Raw genomic sequence first — 19,278 nt, forward strand, 5'->3', positions numbered from 1 at the left:
GAGGCAAATCCTAAGTTGATCCTGGGAATTTGTCTTCTGAACCACATTTCCAGGGAATAAAGACCATTCACACAGGAACAGGCAACACGATCGTAGACAACCTGATATTTCCTGACAAAAAATTTCTGTTCTTCTACTGCCAGTGTTTGCTAACAAGTAGCAGAATGAATTGAAAGTGTCTTTTCATTTGTATAAATGGTGTGTGCACAGAATTAACTCATTTCATTTCCTTGATGATGTAAAATCTTTGAGATGAGTCACACTCCACGTGCACACTCTTCAGGCTTCTCACAGCCCTTGGCCAGACTTTCTTTCCTGTGGTGTGTTCGTATGTGCGGCCCCCTCCCCTATAGCCTCCTTCTCCCACAACTGTACGTAGTTTAGGAAAGAGATGAAACAACACCTGGGCAATTATTTACCCCCAAATTTGAATGAGTGAGGGGAGTGAGAAAGATAATAAAATAAATATTCACTTGTAGAGAATAAGCATGTTTTTGCTGGACAGGATTATCTGAAATATCTCCACTGATTAAGTTCCTTAAGTAAGTTCACACATTTAGTTTTCTCTATCGACACCATCTCTACTGCATGTATTTGTGGAATAAGGCCATTGGAAAGTGATGAGTGACGGCTCAGTGAGATGTCTTTGTTCTTCCCCTTGTCAAATTTCCCAAGACTTGAAACTTACGTGATTTTAGGTCAGTAGATTAAATATTAAAAGTACCCTTTTACTTGGTATCATTAACCTGTGAGTACTAGAAACTCTAGAACAGGTTTACCCTAAGCGCAAGCAACTTTGGGCTTATTGAAACCTTGGTAATTGCCCCAAGCGGGTGGCATTTTTTTTTCAGTAGAACAGTTGGACATTTCCAAGAGCAGTCAACTGCATGGAAGCTCACTAAGAACTGTGTGTTCTCTTTGTCTCTATCTCAGCCCATTATTTCTCCCCAGGTTGGCATTCTTCAACATTAGAAAGCACACGCTAATTAAATTTTAATACGGAATGCTCTGATGCCGTTAAATGCGCCATGTCCTTCAACGGACTCTGCAGCATCTGAGCCCGTATTCCAAGGACGGTGACCTTTCTAGCTTTTCTCAGGAGTGGACTAGTCGGTGTGTAGCCCTTGATCTTTGGCTTTATTGTTCAAAGAAGCTAATAATTGACTGGCTATTCAGCGCTGTCAGTCAGATTGTTCCTATCAATTACATGCATAAATCTGCCCATCACTAATGTCCTTGTCTCCTAAAGAAACAGAGTCCGTTAGAAATCGCCCTTGTTTTATTTAAACACCAGATAATAAAGAAACGTGGAGCTCGCTTTTGTGCTTCTGTTATGACTCAGACAGGTGACAGGTGGAGAGGATTGTTTTCCAGGGCATATATTCAGGTCAAGCAAAAGACATATTGAAGGAAGATTCAATCCAGAGCTCATGGGTAACTATCCCTTCCTTCTCCAGACACTTAAACTGCTGAATTCATAAATTGTTAGAACCAAAACGATTCTATGATGTTAATGCATCTTCATCTTTTCAAAGGAGAAAACTGAAGGCCAGAGAGACTAAATTACTTTCCCACAATTGTACAACTGCCTCAAAACAAAATGCCCTCGTATCCATATTCTGACTTGATGATCTGTGTCATACTGCGACGCTTTATGGTTAGAGGCCTTTATTTTAGACATGAGGAAACCACTCACCTTCCAGTATTTTAGGATACAAGTATTGTCTTCTTTGCTTCTATATGTGAGATACGTGTGACATAAATATGGCCTGGATGCCCTTCATTTATGTCACCAAACAACAAAACATAACAGCGAGCACAGTAGGCGGGGACTCTGGAACCCTGAGTTCCTGCTAGAGCTCTTCCTTTAGTGGTGGATTTGGGGCCGATTTACTCTATTATAAAGCTCAAGTTCTGGGAGTTAAAATACCAGAGTTGAAATCTTCATTTGCCCCTTGCTGGCTGTATAACCTTGAGCTGGTTCCCTTACTTTTCTGTACCTCATTTACATCGGCTCTAAAATGAAGGTGACAGGCACACTGAGGACTGTTGTGGGAATTAAGTGAGAGAACCCAAGACACATGCTTTTGTGGCCCAGCAGTTAGAGGATCAAATGTGAACTCTCCTTAGCTCTTTACCTACAGAAGTAAAGATGGATTAGATACTCTCTCAGGCCTTATCTCAACACAAATATTTTACAATTAGGTGAACTAGAGAAGTTTCTATTGAACAGGTGTGTGACATAACTTCTTTTATACTTCAATATATCATCACAAAATATACAGTTTGTCCTGTTCAGCCCTTTGGGAACAACTCATTGGTCTTAGCGTAGGGCAGTTAATCAGTTTGACCACTAGATGGTGATTGAACTCTTGTGGCCTCCCAGTTGGCAGACTCTTCACACTGACCAATCAGTAGAAGATGTAAAATGTATAAACAGAACTTGCAAGTTGGAAGACCGTTTAGTCTAATTTGAAGGATTTGAAGAAGAGCTTGTAGCATAGAGGTGAAGTGAGCTGTTCAAGGTTTGTAGACCAGAAAAACACAGTCCCAGTTCAGGCCAGGGATTTGTTTTTTCATCACACTTCGAGCTGTAGTAGAAATAGTATGGTACGCAGCTGCTCAGGGTTTCTCGGGGCCAGTCTAGTCTGTTTGTCTCACGTATTTCTTGGTAGTTTAATGAAAGAGTTTTGAGTCGTCCCTCTGTTGCCTTTTAAGGGGATTATGTCTGTTTTTTATTTTAACATTTATTTTCTTTGGTGTCACTCCTTATCCCTCGCTGATACCAGTGTAATCTGTCTTCAGAAATGAATGGCTAATAACGTAGCTGGAGACATAGTGTTTTCTTATGAGAGAAACGTACAGAGTAACCAGTACAGTTTTCACACCTTCGTATTTCTCCAGTGGCCTCACGTTCAGTGTTCTTACCATTAAACCATTAGAGAATTCCTACTAGGTGTGGGGCAGTGGGTCCACTGGTACGTGTATTCTTTTTGCTTCTGCAGTGTTGTGCGTGTGTGTGTATATGTACAGAATTCCTCCTGTAGATAACATTGCTTTCCTCATCTTTACCACTAGTAGCAAAACACTCATGGATGCCCACAAAGAGAAAACAGTGCCCCCTACTGAGAACCTACTTCCATTTTCAACATTTCCCAAGCAGTCTTCCTTCCGAATTCTGATATTCATGGTTCATCTCTAAGGCACTGTTTCAACGTAGATGCGGAAATTAAAGTAGATAGGAGAACTTGGAACTTCCCAAATTCACAGAGCTAGGGATAGAAGGGTCAGCCTGGAATGGGTGTCATTCAGCACCAGGGATCTGTAGACTGGCTCCACTGTCATCCTTGTTCTTACAGCTTTGGAACCCACTAATGTCAGGGCCAGTTGCTGATTCAGTGCAAGATGAAACCAGGGTAAACGCTAAGAATAATTCAACTCTGTGGGTCTGTGCAAAATGACCGCAGCTGTTCTTGTCTTGCTGCATGGACCTTGGCACATCCAGGACGGCTAGATGGGAGGGATGCCTTGTATCGTCCCGACAGCAACTAATTTTGCCTGATATTCTTAAACCAAAAACGTACTGCATCAAACACCCACATTTTAATGATCCCGGATGTACTTCATTTATGCTGGTAGAGTGTGTGTGGAGCAGTTTTCTTTGTTGATGGAAAATGTTTTACCAAATTACGGGGTGGAATTTGAACCCAATTAGTTACCTTTAGTTGACTAAATGTCGATTTTTCATCAGTGCATTTTCCAGACAGCGCTTCCTTTGGTGGTGGGGAGATCACCTGGGTTTACTGGCAACTAGTTGCCAGGTTGGGTTGTGTTCAGCTTGACCCTTTAGCTTCCGGGAAGGTGAGGAAGCATAAAGCAGCGTCCATCCAGCATTTGAGATATTTGAGTCATTGATGTCGATTCTTCTCTCAGGTCCATAAAAGGTGGCTCCGATTCCTCCCTTTCTGAGCCTCGGCCAGCCCGGTCCGGCCGAGCCTTCCTGTTCAGAGTCCTCCGAGCGGCTCTTCCTCTTCAGCTTCTCCTGCTGTTCCTCATTGGGCTCGCCTGCCTAGTACCAATGTCACAGGAGGACTACAGTTGCGCCCTCTCCAACAATTTTGCCCGATCATTCCACCCCATGCTCAGATACACAAATGGCCCTCCTCCGCTCTGAGCCGGGCAGTGCCATCTGCAGCAGTGCTGGTAGCATGAGGGGATTCGGCCAAGGGCGATCCCAGACTAGCAAAGAGAGGACCTGAATCTCGGCAGATGCCCTCGGTACGGCAGCTGTAGCGCCCCTCCGTATCCCCTGCGTGCACATCACGGCTTCGGAGGTGATGATAAACAATGACAGGAAGCGAGCAAATAGATGCAGAAGGTTTGGAAGATATTCTGTGTGAAACTGAGCCTCAGCACTAAAGAGATTCAGGACCTCCACTGTCCCCTGGACAAGTGACCTCTGGGCCTTTGGTGCATCCTGTGCACACCCAGGGACTTCGAGAGACCACGTGGGCAGCTTCCCCACAGTGCGCTCCGTCCCCTCCATAAATGACGCTACCTGAGCACCACGTCGGCATCCAACAATCTACCCGTCAACCAGTGCTGAAGAGCTTTGAGGACCTTGTAACACATGGTTTTTAAGAGCTTATGTGGCAGCTTTTTTACCTTGTGTTTCTTTGGGGCATGAAGTTCCAACCACGCTTTAGAAGCACATGCTGTAAATCTAAAAGGCACTTTTTTTAAAGGTATAAAGAAAAAGTGGATGTAATAAAATCATGGGAGGCTTTATGTGGAAAAAAAAGTCGAATGTTATAGTAAAAAAATGATATTTATGTATGTACAGTTTGCTAAAGCCACATTTTGTTTGTATCCATTTCTTTGCATTTATTATAGAGATTATGAAATATTTTGTCTGTGCTTTTTTTCTCCCTAAAGAAATGATTCTGAATTTCCCTATTAAGCAGGCACTTATCAGAACGCAACCTAAATGATCATTTTTGGTGGAATAAATGAAGCTGAAACATAAGTATATATTAAAGGAAAAGGATGAATAGAGGTAGGGTATATTGAGACGTAGAGGACTCCGGATGATTCCTTCTTCCTTCTCCTTCCACAGCCAGTCACATCTCACAGACTCTTGCTTCCCAGCATCTTTCGTATTCTCCTTTCTTTTCTGTTCTCATTGCACAATTGGAAGAACCTCCTATAATCTCCTGACTGAGGCCCCTTCTCCACTCCATCCCAAGGGTACCAAAAAGCCATGTGAATACCCCTGAAGCATTCTTCTGGTCAGGTCCCTTCTTTGCTCCAAAATCTTCTGTTTTTGTTGCCTAGCAGAGGAAATACAATTGTAGTCAATCATTCGAGTCCAACTACAATCAGATTTTATTCTGTCCCTCCGATCTTGCCAGCTAGTGCCCCTCATGGAATTGTTTGGCGCTCGTGGCATTTTAATCCACCATTTAATAATTGGAGGGAGAGGATTTATATAAAGTCCATGTTTCAGGTTTCTCTTGAGAATGGAAAGCTCATGTGTCCTGGACACACATTCCCACGTGACAGTAATTGCTGGAGTGACATGGCTGCTGTCCCTTGAAGAATAGGAGACAGTTACTACATTTGCATGACTATCCTATCAGCCTCTCTCATCGCCTGTACCAGCCTAACTCCCGGAGGTATTTAGTTTACAAATCCCGCTCTAAATTGAGAATTTAAACCAAACTGGGGTACTCAGAATTACCTGGAACTGCCTTCCATAGTTCCATGATGTTCATAGCCTGAGTGCCTTCCCAGCCAAGTGTCTCGAGGTTGTTTAAGCTTTCTGATTTCTGGACTCACTGCAGACCTTCTAAGTCAATCTGCTCAGGGAAGATCAGAGTTGAGATGTTCTTTTCTAAAGACGACAAACCTGTGTGTAACGTTTCCTGTCTTCCTGCTTCTGGAAAGGCTGTGAGCAGTGGTGGAGACTGGAGTTGAAGGATGCCCTGCACCCTCATCTGAGATGGGCCCTCTTCAGGCCTGGCTCTTCCCTCGCTTCCCTGTCACCCCGGCTCCAAATACCTGGAGGTCCTGGTCTTGCTTCTAGAGCAATCCAGCCCTTCAAGAGACACACATTGCCATGTTACGGAAGCCACCACACAATGAGACATCGGTCCTGGTGGAGGCCAGCACAAGGACACTCAGAGCCACTTCTCCACGTGGCAATTAACTGACTACGCATTTCCCATCACTGAAAAATTAAATGTTAAATGTGGCTGAGAAAATAGTGCGGCTTTGATTAGGAAAAACTCTTAGAGTCCCATTTGTGCCTTTCTAAAACCCCTGTGAAACACTCAACAGAAGGCATCACGTGCATTTCTATTAAATTTTTTGAAGACTTAAACAAAAGAACATTGGAACAGGACAGAAGTAGGAAGCCCCGGTGAGTGTAAGCATTAAAGCCATGAGATACTGGCTTTCCCCTGATGATAACACACGAGTCTAGCGAGGACCGAGCCAGCCACAGAAGAGACTAGGGTTTCTGTCTAGAGCTCACACAATCTCCCTTGCTTAATGAGGGAGGGGACACAGTACCATTAGGAGCATCCTCGCCTGTGCCTGCAGCTTCCCAGGCAACAGAGAGAGATTGTGGTCAACAGAGGCTTTGTGGACGAGGAGCAGGGTTTGAAAGAATAATCAGGGGCTAAAAGGACACTGATGGCTGTTTAAAAGGCCCTCACTTCCGGATAAGGGCTCTCCGGGGCCCTGCTGTGGCCTGGAGATAGGGAGTGATGTCCTCAGAGAGTGGTGGGTGAGGAAGGGCGAAGAGAGGAAGGGTAGGATTAATAATACCTTGGTAATGAGATTTGCACAAGCAAACAAAAAACATTAGAAAAGCTGAGGAAAGAGAAAAATCCATAAAGCTAGGATGGAGAGAAAAAAAAAAAAAAAAGTTGGAAACTAAAAGTAATGATTTACTAAAGAGTCCAGGGAGGAGTGAAAGGTTTTTGTGGAAACTATGCCCGGGGAGCAGGAATGTTGCCTCCTGGAAAATGGCGGGGCGGCAGCTTCCCTTGTTTTTGTGAGAAATGAGAAGAGATGCCTTCAAAAGGCTAGGATGGGTAGTTCAGGAAGCCGAGAGCTGAGATTTACTGTCAAAAGGCAAGTTGGGGTAGGCAGGTTTACAGCCCATGCCCTGGGGCCAAATATTAAAAAATTAGAGCTACAAAATTTTATTGGCAAGCCACTTAAGAGATCATAAAGCAAAGAAACGTGGAGCGAATTGATTTATGAGAGCCGATCATGGCTAGAAAAGCAGGGTCCCCAGCTGGTCTGGACGGACCTGAAAGCAGTCCCGATAGCTGGGTTCTCTGCCCCCGCCCACCAGTCCACCATCACCATCCCCAAATGTACCCATAGGGAATTATACGGAAGTAAAATATTCTCAGAGGATATGCTGAATAGGACCAGAAATGCCCGGGAAGTGCGGCATCCACTCAGATCACAAGAATGTATTGAACGCCCACCATGGTGGGGCAGGAACTGCTCCAAACTCTTCCGGCGTCAAGTTTCAGCTGGGATCTCATCCCTTCCCGTTTAATTACCCATTAAAACGTCATCACTGGGCCTTTGATGTATAGGAGCCTCTGTATTTTCCTCCACCAATTACGTCCTGAACCTTGGGGTGAAGGATAATGCGGACACTTGAAGGGAACAAACCGAAACAATCGCTAATTTAGAGGAGAAAAGGGAGATTAAACCTGCTAAGTCTCTTCATTTTCTGTCAGCAAATTTCCCCTCCTTTTAACTTTTGTCACCTGGCTGACGTTATAGAGGGATGCGTTTTCGAAGAGTGTGGAAATGGGGCAGGTGGAGTGGTCTTCACTTTCTGGCTTAGTCACGTGCAGCACGAAGATGTTAATTCGGGTGTTGAGAGCAGGTGTTTCACCAAGAGTGGTCATTTCAGTTTCAGACTTAATAATATATTGTGATAACCATGGCCCATTGTTGTACCTAAAGTAACCCAGAGATGATGCAACTTAAAAGGAGTGACTTTTAGTCTTCGGTTCCTGGCTTCTCACTAACCTCTCCCTCAGAGTTTTAAGATATCCACCAGGAATCCACCGGGGACTGCCACAGAGGGGCCTCACCTGGGGGAGGAGCCTCACCTGGGGGAGGGGCCTCGCCTGGGGGAGGAGCCTCACCTGGGGGAGGGGCCTCACCTGGGGGAGGGGCCTCACCTGGGGGAGGAGCCTCACCTGGGGAGGGGCCTCACCTGGGGGAGGAGACCCCCCATTCAGGTGAGTAAGTGAAGGAACTGGGGGCACTTCTGGCAGCCTCTGCTAAGCAGCCTTCTCTGCAGGGCAGCAGAGCGCTCCTCAGATGGGGGAGGGTTTCTGTTGGTGATTGGGCAGAAGGTGGGAACCAGAGGAACTCACTTGAACTCTGTGGTCAGTCAGGAGCATCTTGAAAGGCTAAGGAAGTTGGAAAGTTGAAAATGACTAATGAAAACCAGGGCGATACACTGTAACCCAGGCTGAACAACGAGGAACATTTAATCCTGGGAGCCGAGGAAGCCAGTGGGACTTGGATATACTCCTTCTAAAATATGAAGGTCACAGTAACATGAATCAGACTTGCAATTTTTTTTTTAACCTGTTACCTAATACAGAAGCAGGATCATAACCAAATGTGAAAAGCCCAATTGTATCAGGAGAAGAAAGTCCTTTGTCAGCTGTGCAGCAGATGACTGTATCTGATGCCACAGGTGGTCAAGAAGAAATCCAGAATCTCCCAGAGGAGGTCACGTGAGGGCCTCGCAGATGTGCGTTCCCAGCTCAGGCCTACACCCCGCAGGAGACATTCTTGAAGCAGTTGCTGGACTCAGAAGGTGAAGCTGCCAGACAGCTGCCCACATCGAGGACAGTTCAGGCAGCCACCCCAACCGCCAGCCACCTGCACAGCTCACGCCCCACCTCCACACCACACCTCCCCGTGGGCTTTACAGGTTGACCAGAAACTGTAGGCATGATGCATCATGCTACAAAGCAGTCCGTCCAGGCCAGTGGTTCCCAGTGGTTCGCAGTGTGGTCCAGATCGGCAGCATCAGAGTCACCTGGAAACTTGTTAAGGACGCGCCACTTTGGGCTCTAGGGCTGGGCTTCTGAGCCACCGCCTGCCCTGGGTTTCCTCGTTTTGGGACCAGCTGCCACAGTGGCGTGCTATGTAAACAGTCTTCCCGACCGACTTGTAATGTCAGCTTCATTGAATAATAGGTTTCTATATAAAATTGGATTTTTATTCTGGACTCTATCTTGTGTTCTTGATCTATCTTTCCATTGCTGTCTTAATTATAGCAGTATATAGTATAACTGAGTTTAGTAATGATGGATATATGCAATTATATATAAATATAAGCTATATAATAAATAATATTAATAGATGGTATACATAACTATTAATTCACTATAAAGTATAGTAGCGTATATTAGTTACTTTGTTACAAATTTTCATTCTTCTTAAGAAAAATCCCATTTCTTTCTCTTTTTTTATATGTGTCTATTTTAAAGGCTAATTATTAAAAAAATCAAGTATTTGAATTACAAAAGATTCTCTTCTTTTCTAAAGAAAAATGAACCGTTTCCTATGTCCCTCTCAATTATCTCCCAATTTGATGTTACTTTTCTATGCCTTTTTATTTTCTTATTCAAACAGTGTACCCATGTGTTTTTAAAAACTGGATCTATTCTTATTGTTCTGTGACTTGCATTTTTCACCGAACAATACTCCGCAGACATATCTATACATATGTGTCTATCTCCTCTGCATTGGACATCTCAGTATCTTCTTTTCAACAGTTGTTTCCTTCCAGGTTTTTGCTGTTTAAACAGTGCTGCGTTAATCATGCTTGTAGGCATATGCATGCATGTCTTTGTGTAGTGCTGCTTTTATTTCCCCCAGTTGCATTGTTCAAGGTGGAATTCCTGAATCAAAAAGGTATGTATACTCTAAACTTTAATAAATTCTGCCAGATTATTTTCTAAAAAGTGTTAATGATTTACAGTCCCACCCATAATGGAGAAGAGAACCCTTTTCCTCAGACCCTCCCTAAATCTAGAGCAGTGGCTTCCAAATTATGGGAATTCATCCCAAATTATTAATGTTCAAATTCTGTACATTAAAATCTTTCAGGGGGCGTTTAAAAATGTAGAACCCCAGGCCTTACCCCAAACCAATTAAATCATTGGTCTCTGGGTATCAGTATCTGTTTGAAGCTCTCTGGGTGATTCCCTTGTGCCGAAGGTCTGGAATAGATGTTATCCATTTTCTAAAATGTTGCCCAGTTGAGGCAACATTAGCTCATTGTTTTTAAAATGTGCATTTCCATGACCAGTTTATATGACAGGATTGTTCCAGTTGTGTTACCTGTGCGTGAAGCCTGTTTTATTCTCTATTTTTCCACTGTTTTTTCTTTTTTATGCTATTTCTAAGGAACTCTTTGCATATTAGAAAATTAACCCTGTACATCATATCACTTGTCTTGACTTTAGTCACACAAGAAGTTTTAATTTTTTTTATATATTTATTTTTGGCTGTGTTGGGTCTTCGTTTCTGTGCACAGGCTTTCTCTAGTTGTGGCAAGCGGGGGCCACTCTTCATCGCGGTGCGCGGCCCTCTCACTATCGTGGCCTCTCTTGTTGTGGAGCACAGGCTCCAGACGCGCAGGCTCAGTAGTTGTGCCTCACGGGCCTAGTTGCTCCACGGCATGTGGGATCTTCCGAGACCAGGGCTCGAACCCGTGTCCCCTGCATTGGCAGGCAGATTCTCAACCACTGCGCCACCAGGGAAGCCCAAGAGGTTTTAATTTTTATGTCATCAAATCTGACAGGTTCTTTTTCCTTTATAGATTCTGGATAGTGTATATTAAGATGGCCTTTTCCACTCCAAGATTATGCAAATGTTTGCTTGTACTTTCTGCGAGTAGGTCTATAATCTATCTGGAATTATTTATGTAGTTGCTGTGAAGCAGGGAACTACTTTGTCATTTTCCAAATAAATAGATAATTGTCTCAGTGCCAGTCAGGAACAAGACAAGGATACCGCCTGTTATCACTAGTTTTTAGCAACCAAATGTCTGTCAGCACGGGGCTTGTTGAATAAATTATAGTACATACATAAAGTGTTTACTATAATGCAACTATTTTTAAAAAGTGAGACCAATCTATATTTATTGAGGAAGATGTCTACCATATATTCTTTTAAGAAAACGATGTAGAATGGTTTCTATTATATGCCCCCATTTTTTAAAAAATTTTATTTTATATTGGAGTATAGTTGATTAACAATGTTGTGTTAGTTTCAGGTATACTGCAAATTGATTCAGTTATACATACATTATTCATGTATCTATTCTTTTTCAAATTATTTTCCCATTTAGGTTATTAGAATATCGAGCAGAGTTCCCTGTGCTGGTACAGTAGGTCCTTGTTGGTTATCTATTTTAAATATAGCAGTGTGTACATGTCAATCCCAAACTCCCTAACTATCCCTCCCCCAAACCCTTGCGTGATTTATTTTTGAGATCCAAATTGCTGCACTAATGATATTACTTTTAAAAGACAAGAAAAAGGTACTTCTGTTCTTTCATGAGGAGACACTTGATTTGCTTTTTAATTAAAAACTTTTTTTTGATATGCCCAAAATAAATGGTGACAGGTCATCTATTGAAAGTGGCAGAATCCTAATGGCTGAGCCCACTCCAAGTGGTCATCCTGGATTTATTGCAGGTTCCAGGACCTGAGAGCAAAGTGGTAAAAGCCCCCGATTTGCGATGAGGGGGCCACTGGACCAGGGGACTTGCCGAATCCCCAGAGAAGAACCTTCCCGGGAGAGCCGTCCTCCAAATGGAACTCATTTGTTCAGGAAAAAACTCCACTTCCTAAATGACCTCCCACCTCCAGGAGTCACTCTGCCGGCAGGTGAAACCAGTCCATCAGGGACAGCCTGATGGCAGGAAGTGATGGGGGCGGGGACACCGGAAGTCACGGGCAGCTTCCGCTAGCGCCTTGCCTCTCTGGTAGAGGCGCCAGAGATTCACGCTGCTTTACATTTTCCTTGCTCTCTGCTCCTACTGAACAACCTCCTGACCGATTCTCCTCCCGAAAATCGGGCTTGGGAGTGAGGCTCAGTCCCTCCTCTTCCCCCTACCCCCATGGAGTCTGAGATCAGAATAGGAAACTGATAGCAGAACACGAAGCATCTGGACGTTTATATAGTCCTTTTTGTCCAAGTCTTATTAGAGAGGTTCTACCTATAGCAGAGACTCCGGAGTCAAAATACCTGGGCTCAATCCGCAGCTCAGCAATTTCCTAGCTGTGTAACCTGAGCAAGTTACTTAACCTTTCTGTTCCTTAGTTTCCTCCTCTGTAAAACGGGATAATAATAGGACCCACTGCCTGGGGTTGTTATGAGGCGATAACAAGGTATGTGTTGTATAGTACAAGGCAAGTACTAAGGGGCAGTGATGCTGACCAGTTTATTATTGTTCATTCCAGTTTCAAATGGATTTCAGAAATGGCTTTTGAGAAGAGCTTTCCACATCTTCTTCCCACACTCATTTTTACCCTTTTTTTTTTGCCGGGGGGGAAGGAGAAAAGCTTTTAGAAACTTGAAAACCCGAGAATCAGCCAGAGGGACAGAGGAGCGTCTCCGGGTTTGCATTTCCGAGGACCTCCCACTGCCTCACCAGGTGGGGTTCCCTCAGGACATCACCTCCCCAGACTCTCACTGTCTTCTTAGCTGGCTGAGGAAGAGGGGACCTTTGGCCTGATGATGCCTGACAAAGGTCACAAAACTATAGACCAAGACAAATGGCCAACTACAGGTTGTGGCCTGTTTTTGTAGGTCCTTGACCTAGAATGGGTTTCATATTTTTTTAAGGTTGTAAAACAAAAACAGACCAATGAGAAATTATTGCCAGCCACATTAAGTAAGACACTTACTCCGGCCCTTTACAGAAAAAGTTAGCTGCCTCAAGAGATAGAGTCGCCCAAGACAAACACCATTAGTGGAGTTGTTCGTGGGAGAGCTGCACTAAGTATGACCTTGAGCCTTTCAGACTCCCTTCTCCTGACTGGACTTCTCAGAACGACATCACCACCGGCTCGGCTCAGCACTCGATCTACAATCCCTCACCTCAGTGTGGCTGCCATCGGGGAATTCTTCCCCTGAAAACACTTCTGTGGCAGCCATGAAGAATTCTTTCTTTCTTTTATCTCCGCAGTTTTTTGTTGGATTTTGTGGGGTGAGGTGAGGCCAGAGCTGTCAGCTTTGTCTTTGGAATGGAAATGGCATCTTCTTCCACGAGTAATAGGCATAGAGGGTCCTGGCCTCTCAGAAGTTGCGTGTGCAGAGCCCTAGTTGGCGCACCTGCCAGGTCAACGGTCCTCGTTGTTCCCTCAGCTGTGAATGCCGCCATTCGAAAAGTGAAGCTCTGGCCCCTCCGCAGAGCTGCTTTCTCAGGGCTGGGGACTTCCTGTTGGCAGAGAGAGTGTACATGTGGCTTCCCAGAGCTCAGCAGGAATGGGAAGTATGGGACCAGGATGGTGAGGTAATTTGGCAGGTGATAAACCTTGTTCGTTCAGAGTTTTGGCTCCCGTTGAGGTCCTGGTGAGGTCCTGGCACCATTCCCCTGGGGGCTTCATCAAGCAGTGTCTTCTCTTGGTGGTCTTTGTGGTACCCAGAGGTCTACTGGCAGCTGCTGCAGGCTTGTGTCTCCAAGGTCACAGAGAGGTGGGAGCTGGGGAATGGGGAGACTCACCTGTCAGAACACTTTAGTGGAAACGGGACACAGGACGTTTGAAAGGGCATCTCTTTTATCTTCCTGCCTCTATGAAATCATAGAAAATAAACGAAAAATTCCCTAGAGTGCTTTAAGCTCTCTGATACAGGCTTTCCTTTACTTTTTCAAACCAAGGCTAAATCTCAGCAGCTTTTCCTACAGGAATAAGCCCAGAGCCACCTGGGGTTCTGTCTTTTCAGGATCCGGGTCTTCCTACTTCCTGGACTCAGGTTCTCGTGATCCTGGGCTAGAAAAAGTTGATACCAATATTGCCAAGTACTGACAACCAACTTCTCTATCCAAGCCTCCTGTCTTTTCATAAACTTGCTAATGCTTTCCCTTATATACATTTCTTTTTGCATTCAAGAATACATTGGCTTGTAAGGATTGTTAATGGGTGTTTCTGAATATTTAATAATAAAGTCAGAGATGAATGAATGGGTTCTTAGCTCTTAAATAGCTCTAGCTTTTTAATCCAGTCTTACTGAAGCATCTAGCAACCCCGTTTGGCCCCTTCAGCCCTTCCCCTCATTTTGAAGGAAATGCCTTCTTTGCCGTTGTTGAGCCCCAGATTTGTCCCCTCCTTAATCACGCTGTCCTTAAGGGACTGGGAGGGCACGTAGAGCAGCTCCCAGAGGCAGTGGCAGGACCTTCCGCTGCTGACTGTGCTGTTCCCTTGTCCCTGCCGCCCCTCCAGCCTGTGGTCTGGTGCCCTGGGTATTGACACGTGCTCTTTCTGGTTATAAATCTGGGAGTACTGAGGAATCTTTGCAGCTTACACCCCATTGAACCTGAATTCATGCAGCCGGTGAAATGTTTCTTTCTCTGGCCTTTCCCACAATTACTGATTTCTCAATGAAAAGACATCTGACGACAGGTTGCGCGGCTGCGGAAGGGGCTAGCGGAGTGCTGAGTCTGGGAAGGCACCCAGAGCACTGTCTATTCCAGGGCCTTCTGGGGGACTGGCTCTTGGCAAAGTCTGGAGCTGGACGCTTCAGAGTCCCTCCTCTGCTCCTAGCTGGCCTGGCCTCTGACGTTATCCCACCCCGTTTCAAAATCACTTTTAAAAATATTTGCCTCCAGGGCTTCCTTGCTGCAGTTTTTTATGTGTGTGTGTTTTTTGTTGTTGTTGTTGTTTTCACCTTCATCTAGTTAGGATGAAAGCTCCTATTTTGTCAGTTCTACACAGATACCAAGTGCCTGAGACGTGGGCCATGGTCCTGTTCCAGGGCTGTGAGCTAGGAGCTGGTCTTGGGGCAAGGGAAGGGCGTGAGCCTGGCCCAGGTACTGTCACACTGAAACAGGCCCTGCTGCCAGTGAGGGTGCCACTGCCTCTGACTTCAGTGTCTCAGGTCAGCAGCTAGAAATAGAGCTGCTCCTGATGCCAAGGGACAGATGAAAATCACTCTTCAGCTCACCCACTGTTCCTGGCAGAAACCAGGGACAGGAAGGGTGCCTGGGTGACCTCAGAAACCAGGAACACTGGCACCTAGTTCCAGGGGCGTTAGCAGAAGAGATGTTTCTCAAACTTTCCTACTCAAGGTCCACCCACTAGCGAGAGAGGGGGACACATTTCTCCAGAAGTCGGAGGGCATAACATGAAGCATCCTGCCCAAGTGCCGTATTTCTAAGAGTCACATTTTGCCTTAAAAGTTCGTGGGAATTTTTCTTTCTACTCATAAAATGTGAAAGCTTGTTTAAATACAAAAATTAACACTTTCTCTGATCTTGAGTACAATTTCATATGTACTCTGTGACTTTTAAGTAACCCCTAGGAAGCCCAAACCCCAGTTTAGAAAGTGCCAATCATGTTTCAGGTCAGGAGGACTGATCCACTGTCCGCCATTCAAGAGATGTCTGATCTTGGGAAACTTACGTAACTGTATGAATGCTCAATTTCCTCATCTGTAAAGTAAAAATGATAATATATCTACCCTCATATCACAGCTGTAAGGATGACCTGCAAAAATGTGTATGAAGCTGTTATCTGGTGTAGTGAAGCGCCCCAAAAATGGCACTTGTGTGTGTGTGACCCTGCACGTGTTGTGACTCGGGGTTGAAAGGAAAACCAAAGGTCATTCCATCTGCTGCGATCATTCCATCAACATCCGGCTGGGAGGTTATCCAGTCCATGCAGAGATGTTTCCCGCTGTAAGGAATTCACTCCACCCGTACCTTCCACCAGGTGTCCCAGATTATCTGTAGACAGTTCTGTCAGAAAATGTATCTCTCTCTTGAACGAACGTCTCTCCCCTGGCCTTAGTGCTCGTCTTTTGGTGGTAGCTACAAATATTGCACTTACGCAACTATGAATGTGAACATAAAACTAGCTTTGTAAGGCACGTAGTCCAAATAATAAAAGTTACGAAAATTTGCTGCCCCGAGGCATCCAGTCTGTATTTTTTGAGACGCAAATCTAAATATGGCGGTTCGCGGGAATTCTCTGACGGTCCAGTGGTTAGGACTCTGCGCTTCCACTGCAGGGGGGCCTGGGTTCCATCCCTGGTTGGGGAACTAAGATCCCACGAGCTGTGTGGTGTGGCCAAAATAAATAAATAAATAAATAAAATTAATTAATTAAATAAATATGGCAATTCTGAATGCAAATGTCCCCAAAGGCTTAAGAATATGTCACACTGGAGAGTGTGATCTGGAGCCAGTGTGTGAGTGGATCTAGTCCCAGTCAGGCACTCCAACTTTGACAAACTCCCACAGATAGATTTAAAAGTTCCACAGATTGCTAAACGTTCTCCCAAAGCTGGCTGAGTACTGGAAATACACACACGGCACCTCTAGACAGCTCTGTTCCTTAGTAGCCCCAGAAGGATAATAAGACAACACACGGGGTATGTGGAGAGGGGGGCTTCCAGGGATGGCCCAGTGAAGAGACTGGTAAATCCTTGCTCCAAAAAGCAACTATAAAGCTGAACAAAACTGACAAACACAACCATTTCAGCACTCTGCGAAGTGGCCAAAGGCACACAGCAATATGAGAAATGTTTACTCTTAAAAAAGTGCTGAGATGGGCTTCCCTGGTGGCGCAGTGGTTGAGAGTCCGCCTGCCGATGCAGGGGACACGGGTTCGTGCCCCGGTCCGGGAAGATCCCACATGCCACGGAGCGGCTGGGCCCGTGAGCCATGGCCGCTGAGCCTGCACGTCCGGAGCCTTGCTCCACAACGGGAGAGGCCACAATGGTGACAGCCCCGTGTACCGAAAAAAAAAAAAAAGTGCTGAGCATTGGGTGAGTGCAGGGGCTTCTCCCATCCCCCACCCATGGTCGCAGGTGGCTCACCTGAGTTGGTGGATGAGCAGGGAAGACCGAGGCTCTAATAGCCCCAGGTTGTTGCTGTGGTTATAGCAGGTGCCTTCCTGGCTGAGGCTGCAGACATGTGTAGCAGAGGCTGGAAAGTGCCCAGCTTCCCCCAGCACTCCGGTCTGACCCTGCAGGCAAAAAGCTGGGTCACACTTGAAAACAGCCTGAAAACTAAATGTGCTCCCCAGTCCACGTGCAGGTTCATCAGCCACGGATAAAAGTCCTCCTGGCTCCAGGTGCTGGGAAAGGTCTGTTCAGTCATTACATAATCATGAAGCTATACAGACACAGGGGCAGCTCCTCGGAAGTCAGACTCGAAAACCAAAATGAGAAGAATAATCTAAGAACCTAGCAGAAATATCTGAGGCCAACGACTGCTGGAGAGACAAATTTCACCATTTTAACCCAGGTGAGTTACTAAACACAGAAACAAGCAACAGTGGAACACAGCACCAATAGCAAACCACTTTAAGGGGATCTGAACCTGGAGTTGCGATGACATAGTGTCTAAAGCATTCAGCTTTCAATAAAAAAAATTATGGGATATGCGAAGGAACTGGATAATGTGACCTATGCTCAGGGACTAAAGAGGTCAAAAGAAACTGTTTATGTGTCTCCCCCGATGCTGGATTTAGCTGACAGTGACTCCAAGCAGCTATTATGAATGCATTAATATATCTAACAGAGATCATGTTTAAAGAGTTAAGGTATGACAACAGTGAATCAACAAATAGGGGTTCTCAATAAAAGATCGAATTTATAAGAAAAAAGGACTCAAGTTTTATGCTGGAGCTGAAATGGACAATAACTGAAATTCACTGAAGGAGCTCAACCTCAGAGTCAAGATGTGGCAGACGAAAAAAATCAATTCCCCTGAAGATGGGTAAATAGAAATTGCCCAATTTGAAGAGCAGAGAGAGGAAAAAGGGATTAGAGAAAAATGAACAGAGCCTCAGAAACCTGTGGAACAACATCAAATGTACTCACCTGTATTTAATGAGAGTCACAGAGGAGAGGGGAGAGGTGAAGAGAGAGAAAAATTATTTGAAAAAATAACGGCTGAAAACTTCCCAAACCTGATGAAAAGCATCAATCTACACATCCAAGAAGCTCAGTGAATCCTAAGTAGGATACACCCAGAAAGATCTACACTTAAACACATCATAGTCATGCTGTTCAATGAAGATAAAGAGAAAATCTTGAAAGTAGCAAAGAAGAGCTGACTCATCAGATACAGGTGAGCATCTGAAGGTTTGAAGCGATGGAGGCCAGAAGGCAGTGGGATGATACGTGCTCAAGACAAAACAAAGCAAAACTGATGACCAAGAATTCTACATCCAGAAAAATGTTTCAAAAATGGTGAGGGCTTCCCTGGTGGCGCAGTGGTTGAGAGTCCGCCTGACGGTGCAGGGGACGCGAGTTCGTGCCCCGGTCCGGGAAGATCCCACATGCCGCGGAGCGGCTGGGCCCGTGAGCCATGGCCACTTAGCCCGCGCGTGCAGAGCCTGTGCTCCGCAACGGGAGAGGCCGCAACAGTGAGAGGCCCGCGTACCGCAAAAAAAAAAAAAAAAAAGAAGGTGAAATAAATACATTACCAGAGACAAACAGAGAATTCATTGCTAGTAGATTTGCCCTACAAGAAACACTCTAAGAATTTCTTCAGACTGAAAAAAATGACACCAGACATGTGAATCCACAGGAAGAAACGAAGAGCCCTGAAAATGGTAAATATGTTGATTAATATTAAAAAGTCTATAAATATATATATTTTCTCACTTCTTGTCTTCTGTAAAAGATACAAAGTTGTGTAAGCCAACACATATAACATTTTATTGTTGGGTTTATAACATATATAGATATGTATGACAATATTAATAATATGAAGGAGAAGTAGAGATGGAGCTATATTGGAGCAAAGAGTTCTATTTTATTGTATCAAATTTAAGTTAGTGTTCATCTAAAATAGACTGTGATAGGTTAAGATGCATAGTGTAAGAGTAACCACTAAGAAAATAATTGTACAATAGTAAAACAAATCAACAAAAATCAAAATATTACCCTAAAGATATTTATTTAACCAAAACAAAGGAGGGGCCAGTAAGGAGGAATAGAGGAATGAAAACGACAGGAGACACGTGCAAAGCA

At 44.7% G+C, this 19,278-nt stretch overlaps 1 protein-coding gene across 4 annotated transcripts in view; it reads left to right on the forward strand.

Moving 5' to 3' along the window:
* Positions 1 to 4,906, forward strand: part of SYNE1 (spectrin repeat containing nuclear envelope protein 1) — a 462,280-nt gene extending 457,374 nt beyond the window's left edge. For all 4 annotated transcript variants that reach the window (XM_027083161.1, XM_027083173.1, XM_027083179.1 and 1 more), the window contains one exon: positions 3,934 to 4,906. In XM_027083161.1, the coding sequence (XP_026938962.1) occupies positions 3,934 to 4,174 (241 nt within the window). In that variant the 3' untranslated portion in view covers positions 4,175 to 4,906. The remainder of the gene's footprint in view (positions 1 to 3,933) is intronic.
* The last annotated feature ends 14,372 nt before the right edge of the window (positions 4,907 to 19,278 follow it).

This window comes from Aethalodelphis obliquidens, unplaced genomic scaffold, assembly GCF_003676395.1.
Source record: "Aethalodelphis obliquidens isolate GAN/ISIS:26980383/991018 unplaced genomic scaffold, ASM367639v1 scaffold3, whole genome shotgun sequence".
In the NCBI taxonomy this organism is placed as follows: domain Eukaryota; kingdom Metazoa; phylum Chordata; class Mammalia; order Artiodactyla; family Delphinidae; genus Aethalodelphis; species Aethalodelphis obliquidens.